The sequence below is a fragment of the Odontesthes bonariensis genome, chromosome 12 (assembly GCF_027942865.1).
Source record: "Odontesthes bonariensis isolate fOdoBon6 chromosome 12, fOdoBon6.hap1, whole genome shotgun sequence".
NCBI lineage: Eukaryota > Metazoa > Chordata > Actinopteri > Atheriniformes > Atherinopsidae > Odontesthes > Odontesthes bonariensis.
In genome coordinates this window covers 37,789,246-37,810,944 of record NC_134517.1, presented here as the reverse complement: position 1 = coordinate 37,810,944, position 21,699 = coordinate 37,789,246, and the positions used below count along the sequence as shown (strand labels likewise).

At 42.6% G+C, this 21,699-nt stretch overlaps 1 protein-coding gene across 5 annotated transcripts in view; it reads right to left on the bottom strand.

The window, feature by feature from the left end:
* The window catches only part of kalrna (kalirin RhoGEF kinase a), a 253,945-nt gene that overhangs the window by 177,661 nt on the left and 54,585 nt on the right, over nt 1–21,699 (bottom strand). For all 5 annotated transcript variants that reach the window (XM_075480381.1, XM_075480382.1, XM_075480384.1 and 2 more), the window contains exon 2: nt 401–475. In XM_075480381.1, coding sequence (XP_075336496.1) covers nt 401–475 — 75 coding nt within the window. The remainder of the gene's footprint in view (nt 1–400; nt 476–21,699) is intronic.

Sequence of the window (21,699 nt, the reverse complement as noted above, 5' to 3'; positions counted from 1 at the left end):
ACGTCCCGATGTGGACATTCAGGGACTCCTGAAGGCTTCATTTTGCTACTTTTTGTTTGTTCAGTTGACGTTATTCTATAAGTTTGTGAGTGGAAAAGCTGGTGCTTGTGTTGGCGCATCGATCTGCGGCGCCGGAACACGGGGAAACGTTTCTGTAAGTTATGTTGGCGGCGTGAAGGATGGTTTTTCCTGTTCGTTTCCTTACTCGGGAGGTGTGAGAATCCCACTCCGACTCAGGGAAATGTTTTCACAGACACCTTAAATCAGAGCCGGTGCACCCTGAGTACCTGTCAGCAAACATCTGCCTTATTATTTTCAACAGATTACAAAGAGGAAGCGGTTTATCGTAACGGTTTAATTACCCTCCTGAACTGGAGCTCCAACACTGTGTGACACTCACCCGACACAAAGGCAACTTTCTCCTTCAACACAGGCAGGACATCGGACGCCTTTAGGCCTTCAGTCCTCAAGGACCCTGGAGAAAGACAAGGGGAGAAAAACTCAGCATTAATCCCATTATCAGATCAACATTCCTGTTTCAGGGCGCGCACATTTTCCTCCTTTCGCCTCTTAAAGACACTTTAAACACCTTTTACTCAGCAGAACTTTGATATTTCAGCACGTTTGTCTGTATAAATGCTCCTTCAACAGAAACCAGGACCACTCTCTGATCCCTCCATCCTTTGTCCTCCCCTTCCTTCCCTCTCGGTTCATCTGGTCATCCGTCTGTCATGTTATGAAATCTCTCTCTCTCTCATTTGTGTCGGTGCTCTCTCTGCCCCCCCCCCCCAGCAGAAAACAAGCCCAAACGTCCACGTCCTGCTGTGAGACACACTGTCCAGCCTGCTGAACGCACACACATTCCACAGTCAGAACGCCGAGTCAGCAGAATCTGTCTCACAACACGTGCACACAAACTCACGCACGTGCACGCCGGCTGTGACTGGATCTGCTCCTTCGTTTTAAGGAGTCGGATCCATGTTTGACTCAACAGACCTGGTTTGTGTTCACGAAACAAGCGCCGAGTCATTCTCATGAAAACAGATCAAATTCCCAAAAAGTGAGATCCATCAGGTGAGTTTTCCTCCAACGTTAGTCCTTAAACTACAACATTAAGTCATTAAAGATGGGCTGAATCATGCTGGTTCCGACATACTGAGCCATGACTGTGTCATCAAGCTGGTGCTGAAAGGATTTCTCACTCGAATAAGTCCATTACAAAGAACCTTCCAATTCAAGGTAAACACAAGAAACTTGTGCTAAAGGAAAATAAAATAAAAAATGGACCAGACTCAGTGAGTAATTCCCTATAAAATAGATCAGTGAGCAGTGCTGACCAACATGTCATTGGGGTCATCAGGTGGGAACCTCCTTTCATCAGTGTTTCGTCTAGTTGGGCCCACGACACCTCCAGGAGGCTAGAGAGTGGCCGCATACTTCTCCTACTACTCCTACTACTCCTACTACTCCAACTAACTTTAACTTTTTTAAGTTACCGGATGCATACTAGATTCTCTGAAATGTTGGGTATGCATCCTGAGGTTACTACTCATACTCAAACTACCCAAGATGCAACGTAACGTGACGTCGCCGATCGTCATTTCCTGTCAAAACGGCAGTTTCAAGCTAGCTACAACGAGGGTAGGTTCACTTCCTGTTTTCAAAACAAAAGCACCAATTGTATGGTAATGGCTTTCCCTATGATAAAAGGCAACGGGTATTTTATTTTGTGAAAATAACCGGAAGTGCGTTGCTCACTGCGGCTAGCTTTAGTAGCGCAGAATTCGTGGGAACTAAATTGTAAACAGCCGGTATTTTGTCAGGTTTTCAACACGTTGGGGATCTAAACGACTACTTTCTCACCTGAAAATGTTTCAAATGTTGCTAAAGTTTACAGAGTTTAGAGCTTAAGGGAAATCAGCTTCAGGCCGGCTGATTTCAGCTCGGGCAGGAGCCAAATGCATTGTGGGTAAACGCTCTGCATACTGTCTGATCGATGAGTATGTAGTATGTAGTATGCGGTTTTTAACACAGCCAACGATCACTGGCGTCCCAGAGTCACCCCCCCTAATGCCAGCCATCACTGCTCCTCACACCACAACAACCATCTTTTTTTTTTAATGACAGCCACAAGCTACCCCAGCCTCTCACCAACTGCACACCAGTCACAGCGGGGTGGGGATTCAAACCCTGGTTCAGGTAGGGGGTGGAAATAGAAGAGGTAAAGATAAGTAGGAATGGGATTCAAACCCCGGTTCGGGTAGGGGGTAGAAATAGAAGAGGTAAAGAGGTCGCCTTGTTTCACACGGACAGTTATTACCGTCGCACAATGTTTGCAGCAGCTCGATTTGATGGAGGAAACCAGAAAAATAACGAGGAGCAAAATCAGATGAAGGTTTAGACCATTACAGAGAAAAGAAGTTAGCGGTGGATGATAGCGGTGGATGATAGAGGTGGATGCTAGCAGTGGATGATAGCGGTGGATGCTAGCGGTGGATGCTAGCGGTGGATGCTAGCGGTGGATGCTAGCAGTGGATGACAGCGGTGGATGCTAGCGGTGGACGCTAGCGGTGGATGCTAGCGGTGGATGATAGAGGTGGATGCTAGCGGTGGATGATAGCGGTGGATGCTAGCAGAGAAGAAAAGGAAGCTGAGGCTCGGGCTGGAAGGGAGAGACACTTTTTCATTTCTTTCCTGTATTTTCTGCAAAGAGCAACTCATTTTTAAATCAAATTTCTGTTGAAATGTCACCAGAACTCTTTTGAAAAATATTTTGATATGGCACTGAAATGCACAGCTTGGTTTGTGACATGCAGTTCATTTTCTGAAAAATAAACCAATGAACGGTTCATGTTCAGACACCAACCATCAAGTATTTCTTACTCGATTAATCAATGAAACTATCGATAGAAAACATGATTATCTAAATAATTTCTTGCTGAATCCCTCGTTCACACCCTTTGAATAGATGTTCGGAAAAAACAATTACACCATTAAAAGATATAGGCCTCAATTATTCTATTACAGCTCCACCTTTTGTCCATATAGAGTCTCTTCTGGGCGAGAAACGCAGGGCTGGCAACATCTGAAAGTTTAACAGGATTCTTCCAAACAGAAGTTCATAAACGGTCAAATTCTATGTGTAAACAGCTGCATTCAGAGTGTAACAACTCACCCATGTGAATCAGAACCTGATGTCATATTAAAGATGGAATAACATCAGTCGGATGTCCATATTTCAGGCTATTTTCATCGGCAAAGACTATAAAATAAGATTTGATTCCAAACTTCGAATCTTCCCATTTTTGCCCCCAACGACCCCACAAACACTCCCCCTGTTGGTCACCTACATATCGCAGCCTGCGAACGCTTCGTGGTCATTTTAAAGACGTGCACAAACAACGCTAAAAACCAAACGCATGCAGCCGTGATACAGCTGCCTTCATCTTCTAATGAATCCGGTTCCAACTACTGCAGAAAGTTGTGTATTTTTAGAACTTCAGGCTGAATTCCTCCTCAGTTTACACCGAGAGATGCTCAGAGCTAACCTGATTTCCAAATTAAATCAGTCCACGTTTAATCTAATCGAATTTAAAAAGAAAATGCTTTGCGTAATGCATCTTTTCCCCTCAGATTCACCTTTAGATTTTCTGTATTTCGGATGTTTTTTTTGGTTATTGCCACAAATTAATAGCTGCCCAAAGACTTAATAAAAGTAAAACATCTGAGACTAAATTACTTTTGTAATCATCCTCACAATCGTGGATCCAATTCAAACAAACTTGTTGAGTGCAAACTGGAAATAAACATAACCGATCTAAAGCATTAGGTATCACAATATAACAAACCCACAGCTCATCTGATCTGTAAATATCAATGTGTGCACCCTGCTGTGCTCACATGGCATTAAATCACATTAAAAGCTGAGCAGCACTTCAGTAAATAAGACAAATGTAACCCTTAAAACCACCAGTCACACAGCTTTCTTAGAAACAACCATCTTGGGAAGGTAATCGGGCAGAAAAAGACCAAATGAAGAGAAAAAAAATGGGAAATTAGATCAAGTTACATGAATTCTAATTTGATTATACGAGTTTAATGTGTGGATCCAAACTGGATGAACCGGTTTTAAACCCTGATCTCATGACCGTTTTACTATAAGAGGTCAGAAAAGGTAAAATTACTACGTTTTCCTTACTGTTCCACGTGTTCTGTCTGATGACGTCTGCTTCCCACCATATATAAATGTTTACTCATCACAGCCCGACAGAAACAAGCTCAAGACTGTGTGAAAAACACCAAGAAGACCTTCAGAAAGACGGGGAAAAAACAACATTCTTTCATATAAAAAAGATGAAATCATTAGCCTGAGGAGCTCTGAAAGCAAAGGATTAGAGCTTAAAGCATCAGAATCAGGCAAAAACACGATAAATCTCACTGATAGAAATGAAAATTAGAAACAAACTCCTTATAAAATCCGTTATTCAGGGAAATATTCGAGGATGTAAAACACACTGAAGGTGACGGAAAAGACAACTTTAACAAATGAACTCCTGACCAGACAAAGGCTGTGTTCCAAACCGCATCCATACTACTCATACTAACTGTTTGAGTTAGTATGCGAGTTTGAGTAAGCGAGAAGTTCCCGGATGCATACTAGATTCTCCGAAATGTTGGGTATGCATCATGAGGTTACTACTCATACTCAAACTACCCAAGATGCAACGTAACGTCGCCGATCGTCATTTCCTGTCAAAACGGCAGTTTCAAGCTAGCTACAACGAGGGCAGGTTCACTTCCTGTTTTCAAAACAAAAGCACCAATTGTATGGTAATGGCTTTCCCTATGATAAAAGGCAACGGGTATTTTATTTTGTGAAAATAACAGGAAGTGCGTTAGCTCACTGCGGCTAGCTTTAGTAGCTCCAAATTCGTGGGAACAAAATTGTAAACAGCCGGTATTTTGTCAGGTTTTCAACACGTTGGGGATCTAAACGACTACTTTCTCACCTGAAAATGTTTCAAATGTTGCTAAAGTTTACAGAGTTTAGAGCTTAAGAGAAATCAGCTTCAGGCCGGCTGATTTCAGCTCGGGCAGGAGCGAAATGCATTGTGGGTAAACGCTCTGCATACTGTCTGATCGATCAGTATGTAGTATGTAGTATGTAGTATGGAAGTATGCAGTATGCAGTATGGAAGTATGATGTATGCAGTATGCAGTATGGAAGTATGCAGTATGCAGTATGTAGTATGCAGTATGTAGTATGGAAGTATGTAGTATGTAGTATGCAGTATGTAGTATGTAGTATGTAGTATGGAAGTATGCAGTATGTAGTATGCAGTATGTAGTATGCAGTATGGAAGTATGCAGTATGCAGTATGTAGTATGTAGTATGGAAGTATGCAGTATGTAGTATGCAGTATGTAGTATGCAGAATGCAGTATGGAAGTATGCAGTATGCAGTATGTAGTATGTAGTATGGAAGTATGCAGTATGTAGTATGCAGTATGTAGTATGTAGTATGCAGTATGTAGTATGCAGTATGGAAGTATGCAGTATGTAGTATGTAGTATGCAGTATGTAGTATGGAAGTATGCAGTATGTAGTATGTAGTATGCAGTATGTAGTATGGAAGTATGCAGTATGCAGTATGTAGTATGGAAGTATGCAGTATGCAGTATGTAGTATGCAGTATGTAGTATGGAAGTATGCAGTATGTAGTATGGAAGTATGCAGTATGTAGTATGCAGTATGGAAGTATGATGTATGCAGTATGCAGTATGGAAGTATGCAGTATGTAGTATGGAAGTATGCAGTATGCAGTATGGAAGTATGATGTATGCAGTATGCAGTATGCAGTATGGAAGTATGCAGTATGCAGTATGGAAGTATGCAGTATGTAGTATGGAAGTATGCAGTATGCAGTATGGAAGTATGATGTATGCAGTATGCAGTATGCAGTATGGAAGTATGCAGTATGTAGTATGCAGTATGCAGTATGGAAGTATGCAGTATGGAAGTATGAAGTATGTAGTATGTAGTATGCAGTATGCAGTATGGAAGTATGCAGTATGTAGTATGGAAGTATGCAGTATCCAGTATGGAAGTATGATGTATGCAGTATGCAGTATGCAGTATGGAAGTATGCAGTATGTAGTATGCAGTATGCAGTATGCAGTATGGAAGTATGCAGTATGCAGTATGCAGTATGGAAGTATGCAGTATGTAGTATGGAAGTATGCAGTATGCAGTATGGAAGTATGATGTATGCAGTATGCAGTATGCAGTATGGAAGTATGCAGTATGGAAGTATGATGTATGCAGTATGCAGTATGTAGTATGGAAGTATGCAGTATGCAGTATGGAAGTATGATGTATGCAGTATGCAGTATGCAGTATGTAGTATGCAGTATGCAGTATGGAAGAATGCAGTATGCAGTATGGAAGTATGCAGTATGCAGTATGGAAGTATGATGTATGCAGTATGCAGTATGTAGTATGGAAGTATGCAGTATGCAGTATGGAAGTATGATGTATGCAGTATGGAAGTATGCAGTATGTAGTATGGAAGTATGCAGTATGCAGTATGGAAGTATGATGTATGCAGTATGCAGTATGCAGTATGGAAGTATGCAGTATGTAGTATGCAGTATGCAGTATGGAAGTATGCAGTATGGAAGTATGCAGTATGTAGTATGTAGTATGCAGTATGCAGTATGGAAGTATGCAGTATGTAGTATGGAAGTATGCAGTATGCAGTATGGAAGTATGATGTATGCAGTATGCAGTATGCAGTATGGAAGTATGATGTATGCAGTATGTAGTATGTAGTATGCAGTATGCAGTATGGAAGTATGATGTATGCAGTATGCAGTATGCAGTATGGAAGTATGCAGTATGGAAGTATGCAGTATGCAGTATGGAAGTATGATGTATGCAGTATGCAGTATGCAGTATGGAAGTATGCAGTATGTAGTATGGAAGTATGCAGTATGCAGTATGGAAGTATGATGTATGCAGTATGCAGTATGCAGTATGGAAGTATGCAGTATGCAGTATGGAAGTATGATGTATGCAGTATGCAGTATGCAGTATGGAAGTATGCAGTATGTAGTATGTAGTATGCAGTATGCAGTATGCAGTATGGAAGTATGCAGTATGCAGTATGCAGTATGGAAGTATGCAGTATGTAGTATGGAAGTATGCAGTATGCAGTATGGAAGTATGATGTATGCAGTATGCAGTATGCAGTATGGAAGTATGCAGTATGGAAGTATGATGTATGCAGTATGCAGTATGTAGTATGGAAGTATGCAGTATGCAGTATGGAAGTATGATGTATGCAGTATGCAGTATGCAGTATGTAGTATGCAGTATGCAGTATGGAAGAATGCAGTATGCAGTATGGAAGTATGCAGTATGCAGTATGGAAGTATGATGTATGCAGTATGCAGTATGTAGTATGGAAGTATGCAGTATGCAGTATGGAAGTATGATGTATGCAGTATGGAAGTATGCAGTATGTAGTATGGAAGTATGCAGTATGCAGTATGGAAGTATGATGTATGCAGTATGCAGTATGCAGTATGGAAGTATGCAGTATGTAGTATGCAGTATGCAGTATGGAAGTATGCAGTATGGAAGTATGCAGTATGTAGTATGTAGTATGCAGTATGCAGTATGGAAGTATGCAGTATGTAGTATGGAAGTATGCAGTATGCAGTATGGAAGTATGATGTATGCAGTATGCAGTATGCAGTATGGAAGTATGATGTATGCAGTATGTAGTATGTAGTATGCAGTATGCAGTATGGAAGTATGATGTATGCAGTATGCAGTATGCAGTATGGAAGTATGCAGTATGGAAGTATGCAGTATGCAGTATGGAAGTATGATGTATGCAGTATGCAGTATGCAGTATGGAAGTATGCAGTATGTAGTATGGAAGTATGCAGTATGCAGTATGGAAGTATGATGTATGCAGTATGCAGTATGCAGTATGGAAGTATGCAGTATGCAGTATGGAAGTATGATGTATGCAGTATGCAGTATGCAGTATGGAAGTATGCAGTATGTAGTATGTAGTATGCAGTATGCAGTATGGAAGTATGCAGTATGTAGTATGGAAGTATGCAGTATGCAGTATGGAAGTATGATGTATGCAGTATGCAGTATGGAAGTATGATGTATGCAGTATGTAGTATGTAGTATGCAGTATGTTGTATGTAGTATGCAGTATGTTGTATGTAGTATGGAAGTATGCAGTATGTAGTATGCAGTATGCAGTATGTAGTATGCAGTATGTAGTATGTAGTATGCAGTATGCAGTATGTTGTATGTAGTATGGAAGTATGCAGTATGCAGTATGGAAGTATGATGTATGCAGTATGGAAGTATGCAGTATGCAGTATGGAAGTATGCAGTATGTAGTATGGAAGTATGATGTATGCAGTATGCAGTATGCAGTATGCAGTATGGAAGTATGCAGTATGCAGTATGGAAGTATGATGTATGCAGTATGCAGTATGCAGTATGGAAGTATGATGTATGATGTATGCAGTATGTAGTATGTAGTATGCAGTATGCAGTATGGAAGTATGCAGTATGTAGTATGGAAGTATGCAGTATGCAGTATGGAAGTATGATGTATGCAGTATGCAGTATGCAGTATGGAAGTATGCAGTATGCAGTATGGAAGTATGCAGTATGTAGTATGGAAGTATGATGTATGCAGTATGCAGTATGGAAGTATGCAGTATGTAGTATGGAAGTATGTAGTATGGAAGTATGATGTATGCAGTATGCAGTATGTAGTATGGAAGTATGCAGTATGCAGTATGGAAGTATGCAGTATGTAGTATGGAAGTATGATGTATGCAGTATGCAGTATGTAGTATGGAAGTATGCAGTATGCAGTATGGAAGTATGCAGTATGCAGTATGGAAGTATGATGTATGCAGTATGCAGTATGCAGTATGTAGTATGCAGTATGCAGTATGGAAGAATGCAGTATGCAGTATGGAAGTATGCAGTATGCAGTATGGAAGTATGATGTATGCAGTATGCAGTATGTAGTATGGAAGTATGCAGTATGCAGTATGGAAGTATGATGTATGCAGTATGGAAGTATGCAGTATGTAGTATGGAAGTATGCAGTATGCAGTATGGAAGTATGATGTATGCAGTATGCAGTATGCAGTATGGAAGTATGCAGTATGTAGTATGCAGTATGCAGTATGGAAGTATGCAGTATGGAAGTATGCAGTATGTAGTATGTAGTATGCAGTATGCAGTATGGAAGTATGCAGTATGTAGTATGGAAGTATGCAGTATGCAGTATGGAAGTATGATGTATGCAGTATGCAGTATGCAGTATGGAAGTATGATGTATGCAGTATGTAGTATGTAGTATGCAGTATGCAGTATGGAAGTATGATGTATGCAGTATGCAGTATGCAGTATGGAAGTATGCAGTATGGAAGTATGCAGTATGCAGTATGGAAGTATGATGTATGCAGTATGCAGTATGCAGTATGGAAGTATGCAGTATGTAGTATGGAAGTATGCAGTATGCAGTATGGAAGTATGATGTATGCAGTATGCAGTATGCAGTATGGAAGTATGCAGTATGCAGTATGGAAGTATGATGTATGCAGTATGCAGTATGCAGTATGGAAGTATGCAGTATGTAGTATGTAGTATGCAGTATGCAGTATGGAAGTATGCAGTATGTAGTATGGAAGTATGCAGTATGCAGTATGGAAGTATGATGTATGCAGTATGCAGTATGGAAGTATGATGTATGCAGTATGTAGTATGTAGTATGCAGTATGTTGTATGTAGTATGCAGTATGTTGTATGTAGTATGGAAGTATGCAGTATGTAGTATGCAGTATGCAGTATGTAGTATGCAGTATGTAGTATGTAGTATGCAGTATGCAGTATGTTGTATGTAGTATGGAAGTATGCAGTATGCAGTATGGAAGTATGATGTATGCAGTATGGAAGTATGCAGTATGCAGTATGGAAGTATGCAGTATGTAGTATGGAAGTATGATGTATGCAGTATGCAGTATGCAGTATGCAGTATGGAAGTATGCAGTATGCAGTATGGAAGTATGATGTATGCAGTATGCAGTATGCAGTATGGAAGTATGATGTATGATGTATGCAGTATGTAGTATGTAGTATGCAGTATGCAGTATGGAAGTATGCAGTATGTAGTATGGAAGTATGCAGTATGCAGTATGGAAGTATGATGTATGCAGTATGCAGTATGCAGTATGGAAGTATGCAGTATGCAGTATGGAAGTATGCAGTATGTAGTATGGAAGTATGATGTATGCAGTATGCAGTATGGAAGTATGCAGTATGTAGTATGGAAGTATGCAGTATGCAGTATGGAAGTATGATGTATGCAGTATGCAGTATGTAGTATGGAAGTATGCAGTATGCAGTATGGAAGTATGATGTATGCAGTATGCAGTATGGAAGTATGCAGTATGGAAGTATGCAGTATGTAGTATGGAAGTATGCAGTATGCAGTATGGAAGTATGATGTATGCAGTATGCAGTATGGAAGTATGATGTATGCAGTATGTAGTATGTAGTATGCAGTATGTTGTATGTAGTATGGAAGTATGCAGTATGTAGTATGCAGTATGGAAGTATGCAGTATATATATATATATATATATATATATATATATATATATATATATATATATATATACACAAATTACCATCATGTCTGCAGAAAGGAGGTGAAATCAAACAAGACCCCCAGATGTGAGACGGGCTTAAAGCCCCCAGGATTAAGTTTCATGACCTCCTTACACCAAACGACTGTTTGGCCAGCTTTAGGATACATTACCATCACACAGTTTACAGGCACGGATCCTCAAACTACTGGACAAACATGTTCTCAAAGCAATATGTATAAGCAGCACGCCACTTTGGGCAGTTTTCACACATTATTTATTTATTTATTTATTTAGTCATTTATTTTTATCATTAGTTAGTAGTATTATTTTTTTTTTTACTGGAATTGGTATAATTATTGCTGTTGTTGGTACAATCATTGTAAATATTTAGAAAAATGTTGAGCTACTTGACTAATTTGAATTTCCAAGTATTTTTCTATTCTCTATTCTATTCTAACCAGTCCTTTTCATCAGACCAGTCTGCTCAGACTCAGCAAATTTCATCCAACTGTTCGGAAAATTCAAAGAGGGGGGGTGGGGTGTCATCGGCAGGTGTTGTACTACGTCAGTGTCCGAGTAGCGATTTCTAACCGGACAAACGACTTGGAGGAGGGAGACAGAAACACAACAAGAACCAGTTCCCTCGGTCAGAATGGCTCATTTTCTAAGGCCAAGATCAAAATGTGCAAATACAAAGACGTAAAACAAAGGACACAGCTGCCCACCACACGACATTTTTATGTCTTCATATCAACATTTTAACAGCTTCTGAAAATAAAGAGGGAAAGCAAAGAGAGAGCCTGCAGCCAACATCAGCTGCACTGAAAGCATCAGAGTGAAGGAAATGTGTGTTCAGGAGGGTTACTGCTGAGAGGAAACGGTCATTTCAACACACACACAGGAAGCTGTCAGTAAAGTGTCCGTGTTAATACGCTCATACTCATGTTTTTAAAGTTATTTTAGTCTTGTTCTCGACAGGAATGTTCTGAGGAGCTTTAGAAACACACACAGAAGCCTGCAGAGTTCCACTTAATTACTTAATAACTAATGACTAACCGACTGTGTGCCAGAGCTAACCGTTAGCTAACCGTTGGCTAACCGAACCAACTGCCAAAGCAGTCATTTCAGGTACTGTGAGGCGTACACGTGACCAGTTTGGTGATAAGAGTGAGGAAATGATGCATTATCTGTGGTACAGATGTGTATTTCAGTGTCTTTTTTTTCCCCTAACATCATCCAAGTTGTTTTTAATGATTTTAAACAGCAACTGAACACCAAAGTTTCTAACTAAAGTGGGTGGAGAGTAGCCCTAAACATGGACTCTTTCACCTCTGAGACAATAACTCCTCTCACGAAAGACATGAAACACTTTATTACAATTACATCTGAGTAAGTTAGCATGTTTAAGCTAACCGTAGCATGTTTAGGCTAACCTTAGCATGTTTAGGCAAACAGAGCACGTTTAGGCAAACAGAGCATGTTTAAGCTAACCTTAGCATGTTTAAGCTAACCTTAGCATGTTAAGGCAAACAGAGCACGTTTAGGCAAACAGAGCAAGTTTAGGCAAACAGAGCATGTTTAAGCTAACCTTAGCATGTTTAGGCAAACAGAGCATGTTTAAGCTAACCTTAGCGTGTTTAGGCAAACCTTAGCATGTTAAGGCAAACAGAGCATGTTTAAGCTAACCTTAGTGTGTTTAGGCAAACAGAGCATGTTTAAGCTAACCTTAGCATGTTTAAGCTAACCTTAGCATGTTTAAGCTAACCTTAGCATGTTAAGGCAAACAGAGCATGTTTAAGCTAACCTTAGCGTGTTTAGGCAAACAGAGCATGTTTAAGCTAACCTTAGCATGTTTAAGCTAACCTTAGCATGTTTAAGCTAACCTTAGCATGTTAAGGCAAACAGAGCTTGTTTAGGCAAACAGAGCATGTTTAAGTTAACCTTAGCTTGTTTAGGCTAACCATAGCATGTTTAGGCTAACACAGCAGCTAGTGTTACGTAGTTTAGCTCAGAAAATATTGTAGCTGCAGTCATTAATGTTACGTTTGTGAATATATAATATATGTTCTGTTGTAGTGCTCTCAACACTGACGGCATAATTCACTTTCTTATATGTGTTCTGTTATCTGTTATGTTGTTGGTTCATCGTCTTTAATGTTATGATGCATTTAATAGTTGCGGTCTCTTTAAGAGATCCGGTGACGTTTCATGATAACAGCTGTTCTGTTGATGCGCGAGCTGTCAGTTTTTGTCAGTTAATAAACGCGACTCACAGAGTCTTAATGTGAGAAGTTTTCGGCTCATCTTTTCGCCTAAAGGCAACTTCCACACTGTACAATTTAAGAAGTTTCCAGTGTATAGAAATGAATTAATCATTGAATGTCAGCCAGCTTTTAACAAACATCAAGGAGCCTTTTATTGTGTTTTTCTGCTTTCGACTCATTCACATGGCAGTTAATTCCTCTTCCCCTCCTGTAACTGTCGCTTCTGACCCAGATAAGAAACAGCAAACAGAGAGGATTATGGAAATGAGTGTAACTGAACATACACCTGCGCACTCTTTCACATTTGCACTGTAATCCTGAACATTTTCAGACAAAGGTATCCGGGGGGGGCTTTGTGTGGACCAGACCCACCTCTGCAGTGTGAAGTCTGGGAAACATCTCTATCGATTCACGCACAACCAGAACAGAACATTCTCAGGGCGAGCATGTGTGCACACATGCTGATAATGTTTGCTCTTTCATCCATGTTTCTGCCTGCCTGTGTTCAGTTGGCATTGTGGACAGGTGGACGTGCAAACACATTCCACTTTTTGCATCATGTCCAGCTTCCTGTGCATCCAGTGAGAGCACGAAAATACGAACAATGTGCTGTTGTGTAGCTCGTATGTAAACTGTGGACAACATCTGGACCCGAGGACCACACAATGTCCACGGGTGAAAACTGCTTCAGCTTTAGAACCTTTAACTTTAACCAACAAAACCAAGAAATCAACAAGACTTTCACCATTGTGGACACATTTATCCGACACCTTCTTTCTACTTTCCATCTCATACACAGACTATAACGCCTCGCATTCAGTATGAGGCAAGAAAGATTTCCTATTGAGTTTTTATGCAATATGCAAATTTACTGCGAATAGTGCACAACTTCCCATAATGCCAATATAAGACGAAATACATGACTAAATATGACTAAATATATGACTAAATAACTAAATGTATGAATAAATAACTAAATATATGACTAAATATGACTAAATATATGAATAAATATGACTAAATGTATGAATAAATAACTAAATATATGACTAAATATGACTAAATATATGACTAAATATATGACTAAATGACTAAATATATGAATAAATATGACTAAATGTATGAATAAATATGACTAAATATATGAATAAAAATGACTAAATATATGACTAAATAACTAAATATATGAATAAATATGACTAAATGTATGAATAAATAACTAAATATATGACTAAATATGACTAAATATATGACTAAATATATGACTAAATGACTAAATATATGAATAAATATGACTAAATGTATGAATAAATATGACTAAATATATGAATAAAAATGACTAAATACATGACTAAATAAATGACTATGTATATATATATATATATATATATATATATATATATATATATATAAAAATATTCCAATGACTAAAGATGATCGTGAGGTTTTCATTTGAATGTGTTCAAAACGTAACAAACGTGCATTTCTCTACACACTGGAGGCCAAACAGGAATGAACGGGCAGAAAGTTTTTCTCTCATTCAGCCGTACACTTCCTACTCTGCTGCCTGTAAACACAGAGCCGGGGCTGCTGATGCCAAACACTCCAGCGCAGACACTAAACTGCACAATAAAAGCACATTTATCCTGTCTGCCTCGCCGTCTCCACAGCTGAGGAAAACATTCCCGTTGGATGCCAGCAGCAGTGAAACAGCAGGAGCTTCACGACGCTCTGCTCCACTCGTTTGCTGGGATGAGAAACGCTGATGGACATAGCTGCTCCCCATATTAGCTCATCACTTATTACGTTTGCTGTTTAATGTTTCGGAGTAAACGCAGCTGTTTGTCTTCATGATGACACGGCTGACGGACGTTTGTGAACTCCATCAGCTGATTCATGAACCAGGACGACACTCAGCGCGCCGTGACCGCCGTACAGGAGACCAAACGCAGGTTTCCTGTCCGACTCGGCACTAAATCTGGGCTCCCTGCGTGTCTGGTTTGGTGAAAACAGTCATTATAATGAGTAAATCCAAAGTTTTATCCATTCAATTCAATGATAAATCATCACTTTATGCGACATGTGGTTCTACAATCTGATGAATTTATTCTAAACCACTTTGGATCTTTTTGATCTCCATCCATGAAGATTAAATATTAATTAAAATTAAAGATCACATCATTAAAGATCATTTATCATGAATCAGAGTGTTTCTGCCTCTGTGAGCAGAAGTCTGCCTCCATCCTCTCTGAGCTGCATTCCTGCTTCTTCTCATCAGAACCAAACTGCTGATCCTGATAAACTCAGAGCATCTCTGAGGATAAAAAGCTTCTGACAGAATAACCCAGCAGGGCCCTGCTTCCTCTTCCTGTTTAAAGGACTCAACCCTGCAGGAAACAGAGCCGGCGCTGGTTGGTGTTGGACCGTTAACAACCATCAGACTGTTTGTGTTCAGATGCTTCAGGAACTCTGCAGATGATCTGTTAGCATCACAGTTAGCATCACAGTTAGCATCACTGATGATCTGTTACCGGTTAGCATCACAGTTAGCATCACTGATGATCTGTTCCTGGTTAGCATCACAGTTAGCATCACTGATGATCTGTTACCGGTTAGCATCACAGTTAGCATCACAGTTAGCATCACTGATGATCTGTTAGCATCACAGTTAGCATCACTGATGATCTGTTCCTGGTTAGCATCAGTGATCTGTTCCTGGTTAGCATCACTGTTAGCATCACAGATGATCTGTTCCTGGTTAGCATCACAGTTAGCATCACTGATTATCTGTTCCTGGTTAGCCTCACAGTTAGCATCACTGATGATCTGCTCCTCATTAGCATCACTAATGATCTGCTCCTGGTTAGCATCACAGATGATCTGTTCCCGGTTAGCATCACTGATGATCTGTTCCCGGTTAGCATCACTGATTATCTGTTCCTTGTTAGCCTCACAGTTAGCATCACTGATGATCTGCTCCTGGTTAGCATCACTAATGATCTGCTCCTGGTTAGCATCACAGATGATCTGTTCCTGGTTAGCATCACAGATGATCTGTTCCCGGTTAGCATCACAGATGATCTGTTCCCGGTTAGCATCACTGATGATCTGTTCCTGGTTAGCATCGCAGATGATCTGTTCCCGGTTAGCATCACAGTTAGCATCACAGATGATCTGTTCCTGTTAGCATCACAGATGATCTGTTCCCGGTTAGCATCACAGTTAGCATCACAGTTAGCATCACAGATGATCTGTTCCTGTTAGCATCACAGATGATCTGTTCCTGGTTAGCATCGCAGATGATCTGTTCCTGGTTAGCATCACAGATGATCTGTTCCTGGTTAGCATCGCAGATGATCTGTTCCTGGTTAGCATCGCAGATGATCTGTTCCTGTTAGCATCTCTGATGATCTGTTCCTGGTTAGCATTACTGATGATCTGTTTCTGGTTAGCATCACTGATTATCTGTTCCTGGTTAGCATCACAGATGATCTGTTCCTGGTTAGCATCTCTGATGATCTGTTCCTGTTAGCATCACTGATGATCTGTTCCTGTTAGCATCACAGATGATCTGTTCCTGGTTAGCATCACAGATGATCTGTTCCTGGTTAGCATCACAGATGATCTGTTCCTGGTTAGCATCTCTGATGATCTGTTCCTGGTTAGCATCACAGATGATCTGTTCCTGGTTAGCATCTCTGATGATCTGTTCCTGTTAGCATCACTGATGATCTGTTCCTGTTAGCATCACAGATGATCTGTTCCTGTTAGCATCACAGATGATCTGTTCCTGGTTAGCATCACAGATGATATGTTCCTGGTTAGCATCACTGATGATCTGTTCCTGGTTAGCATCTCTGATGATCTGTTCCTGGTTAGCATCACAGTTAGCATCACAGATGATCATTTTTGTTTAATCGTCAGAAATCGAAATCAGAACAAGATTAAAATGTGATGAACAGCACAGCCCTATTACACGTGCACATCTTTACACATCACACTGATCATCTCGGCAGTTATGGCGACGAAAACATCACAAGTGGCATTAAAACAGGACCTTTCAGAACTTCTACCGCCACAGATTCAGGGTCCATCATCATGCAGACACCAAGGAAACCTCCGAGTGATTCACGTTTAACATGAGACCTGGTTAACAGACTCATAACTGGTTCTGTTTCTGTCTACAAACATATGGAGATCAGAACACAAACCTACACGGTTCATTAAACTCCTGAGTGAGTCAACAGGATCTAATGATGCTCAACACATCACAGGTGAGGGCGCCTTTAAAGCAATACAATGTAACTTCTCAAAAAGCCCACTCTGGAGCTCCCCCTACAGGCTTGGAGGTAATGTACGGTTACACTGTCGTAAATACAACACCCTTTCGCTTTCATGTTTCACGTTTGTTGAAGAACCGGCGAGGAGTCAGAAGGTGCAAGCTATGTCGACCGAGAAGGTAAGAGTAATCAAATGTTTTACAGAAATACGACTGCTAACATCGCTAACGAGAGGTCTTGCTAGCAGCTAAACCTAGCGAAATCAGTTTTCCTCAGTTATAACAAACTAGCGAGTCACTTTCCGAACACAGTGAAACATCAAGCAAGTACAGCCGTGGCCTAGTGGTTAGGGAGGTGGACTTAAGATCAGAGGGTTGCAAGTTCAAATCCCGCCATTACCTCTCCCTACACCTCTATCCATGGCTAAAGTGCCCTTGAGCAAGGCACCTAACCCCACATTGCTCCAGGGGCTGTACCCTGTATCTAAATAGCTGTAAGTCGCTTTGGATAAAAAGCGTCAGCTAAGTGTAATGTAATGTAACACAGCACAAAGCGTGGCAGCAAATAAGCTACTTCCTGATCCAGCAGAAAGGTGGCTAGCTCTGAATCGAACTTGTATCCAAATGTTTCTTTCAGCTCTCGCCAACGAGTAAAAGCTGTTCCGAGAGCAACTCTAGTCCGGTCTCTTGCTTTGTCGGCCTCTCTCTTTCTCTTCCTTGCTTCATCAGTCAACGTCTTCTTCTGTTTCTTCGGTGCCTCTGCCATGATGATCGTACTGACAATGTAGCGCTAGCTTAGCCTTATACCTGGGAGCGTGAGAGGGCTCTATTTGTTTTTGCGGTAGGTGTGCCAGAAAGCAAGTCGAAGTACTTCCGCTCAGCTCCCGGGCCGCTCCAGCAAAGTTACATAGCGCAGTTATTCCAACTCAGACCCCCGAAGGGCATAGGAGACAGGCCGATCGTAATATTAAAACTCATTCTTTTTTTTTTAACAATTCATTTTTTGGGCTTTTTATGCCTTTAATGGATAGACAGTTGGAGAGAGACAGGAAGCAGGGGGCAGAGAGAGGGGGAAGACACGCAGCAAAGGGCCGCTCGGTGCGGGAGTCGAACCGGGGCCGGCTGCAGCGAGGACTGTAGCCTCTGTACATCAGTGAGGACTGTAGCCTCTGTACATCAGTGAGGACTGTAGCCTCTGTACATGGGCCGGCTGCAGCGAGGACTGTAGCCTCTGTACATCAGTGAGGACTGTAGCCTCTGTACATGGGCCGGCTGCAGCGAGGACTGTAGCCTCTGTACATGGGCCGGCTGCAGCGAGGACTGTAGCCTCTGTACATCAGCGAGGACTGTAGCCTCTGTACATCAGTGAGGACTGTAGCCTCTGTACATCAGTGAGGACTGTAGCCTCTGTACATCAGTGAGGACTGTAGCCTCTGTACATCAGTGAGGACTGTAGCCTCTGTAGCCTCTGTACATCAGTGAGGACTGTAGCCTCTGTAGCCTCTGTACATCAGTGAGGACTGTAGCCTCTGTACATGGGCCGGCTGCTTAACCAGCTAAGCCACCGACCGCCCCATTAAAACTCATTCTACCCACACAATTTTTTTCAAGCTGTTATTTTAAGGTAGAAATGTTACATAGTATTGCTTTAAGGGAGAAGAGGAAGAACAATCCTTCCATCTTCAGATTTCATTTCACTAAATGTCCAAAGATTCAGTGAACAGCTGAAGCTGCATGCAGAGAAACGTCTGCCAGGCATGATTTGCTGTTCTTCTCTCACACACCTTTGATCCAACATGTGTTTTCCTCGTCCCAGATGCTGTCCAGCTGTTTGTACAGTGGCAGCGCGGCGGTGATTACAGCAGCATATGGCTCAGCCTCTGAGGTTAACACACACATTCATCCAGCCACAGCTCCACCAGAGGAAAGAGGCTGACCACCGTCAGAGAGTGTGTCCGACTGAGGCCGACTGCATCCAACCAGCTGCAACTTCTGCTGCAACTTCTGCTGCAACATCTGCTGCAACTTCTGCTGCAACATCTGCTGCAACTTCTGCTGCAGCATCTGCTGCAACTTCTGCTGCAACATCTGCTGCAACTTCTGCTGCAACATCTGCTGCAACTTCTGCTGCAGCATCTGCTGCAACTTCTGCTGCAACTTCTGCTGCAACTTCTGCTGCAACATCTGCTGCAACTTCTGCTGCAGCATCTGCTGCAACTTCTGCTGCAACATCTGCTGCAACATCTGCTGCAGCATCTGCTGCAACTTCTGCTGCAACTTCTGCTGCAGCATCTGCTGCAACTTCTGCTGCAACATCTGCTGCAACATCTGCTGCAGCATCTGCTGCAACTTCTGCTGCAACATCTGCTGCAGCATCTGCTGCAACTTCTGCTGCAACTTCTGCTGCAGCATCTGCTGCAACTTCTGCTGCAACTTCTGCTGCAACATCTGCTGCAACATCTGCTGCAGCATCTGCTGCAACTTCTGCTGCAACTTCTGCTGCAACTTCTGCTGCAACATCTGCTGCAACTGCAACTACTGGAGTTTAAGGTGCCGGACACATGAATGTGTTCCCGTTCTCTGGGGTTTAAGGTGCCGGACACCCGAATGTGTCCCCGTTCTCTGGGGTTTAAGGTGTCGGACACCCGAATGTGTCCCCGTTCTCTGGGGTTTAAGGTGCCGGATACCCGAATTTGTCCCCGTTCTCTGGGGTTTAAGGTGCCGGACACCCAAATGTGTCCCCGTTCTCTGGGGTTTAAGGTGCCGGACACCCAAATGTGTCCCCGTTCTCTGGGGTTTAAGGTGCCGGACACCCAAATGTGTCCCCGTCCTCTGGGGTTTAAGGTGCCGGATACCCGAATTTGTCCCCGTTCTCTGGGGTTTAAGGTGTCGGACACCCAAATGTGTCCCCGTTCTCTGGGGTTTAAGGTGCCGGACACCCGAATGTGTCCCCGTTCTCTGGGGTTTAAGGTACCGGACACATGAATGTGTCCCCGTTCTCTGGGGTTTAAGGTGCCGGACACATGAATGTGTCCCCGTTCTCTGGGGTTTAAGGTGCCGGACACATGAATATGTTCCCGTCCTCTGGGGTTTAAGGTGCCGGACACCCGAATGTGTCCCCGTTCTCTGGGGTTTAAGGTGCCGGACACATGAATGTGTCCCCGTTCTCTGGGGTTTAAGGTGCCGGACACATGAATGTGTCCACGTTGTCTGGGGTTTAAGGTGCCGGACACATGAATGTGTTCCCGTCCTCTGGGGTTTAAGGTGCCGGACACCCGAATGTGTCCCCGTTCTCTGGGGTTTAAGGTGCCGGACACATGAATATGTTCCCGTCCTCTGGGGTTTAAGGTGCCGGACACCCGAATGTGTCCCCGTTCTCTGGGGTTTAAGGTGCCGGACACATGAATGTGTCCCCGTTCTCTGGGGTTTAAGGTGCCGGACACCCGAATGTGTCCCCGTTCTCTGGGGTTTAAGGTGCCGGACACATGAATGTGTCCCCGTTCTCTGGGGTTTAAGGTGCCGGACACATGAATGTGTCCACGTTGTCTGGGGTTTAAGGTGCCGGACACATGAATGTGTCCCCGTTCTCTGGGATTTAAGGTGCCGGACACATGAATGTGTCCCCGTTCTCTGGGGTTTAAGGTGCCGGACACATGACTGTGTCCCCGTTCTCTGGGGTTTAAGGTGCCGGACACCCGAATGTGTCCCCGTTCTCTGGGGTTTAAGGTGCCAGACACATGAATGTGTCCCCGTTCTCTGGGGTTTAAGGTGCCGGACACCCGAATGTGTCCCTGTTCTCTGGGGTTTAAGGTGCCGGACACATGAATGTGTCCCCGTTCCCTGGGGTTTAAGGTGCCGGATACCCGAATTTGTCCCCGTTCTCTGGGGTTTTAGGTGTCGGACACCCAAATTTGTCCCCGTTCTCTGGGGTTTAAGGTGTCGGACACCCGAATGTGTCCCCGTTCTCTGGGGTTTAAGGTGCCGGACACATGAATGTGTCCCCGTTCTCTGGGGTTTAAGGTGCCGGACACATGAATGTGTCCGAGTTCTCTGGGGTTTAAGGTGCCGGACACATGAATGTGTCCCCGTTCTCTGGGGTTTAAGGTGCCGGACACATGAATGTGTCCCCGTTCTCTGGGGTTTAAGGTGCCGGACACATGAATGTGTCCGAGTTCTCTGGGGTTTAAGGTGCCGGACACATGAATGTGTCCCCGTTCTCTGGGGTTTAAGGTGCCGGACACATGATTGTGTCCCCGTTCTCTGGGGTTTAAGGTGCTGGACACATGAATGTGTTCCCGTCCTCTGGGGTTTAAGGTGCCGGACACCCGAATGTGTCCCCGTTCTCTGGGGTTTAAGGTGCCGGACACCCGAATGTGTCCCCGTTCTCTGGGGTTTAAGGTGCCGGACACATGAATGTGTCCCCGTTCTCTGGGTTAACACACACATTCATCCAG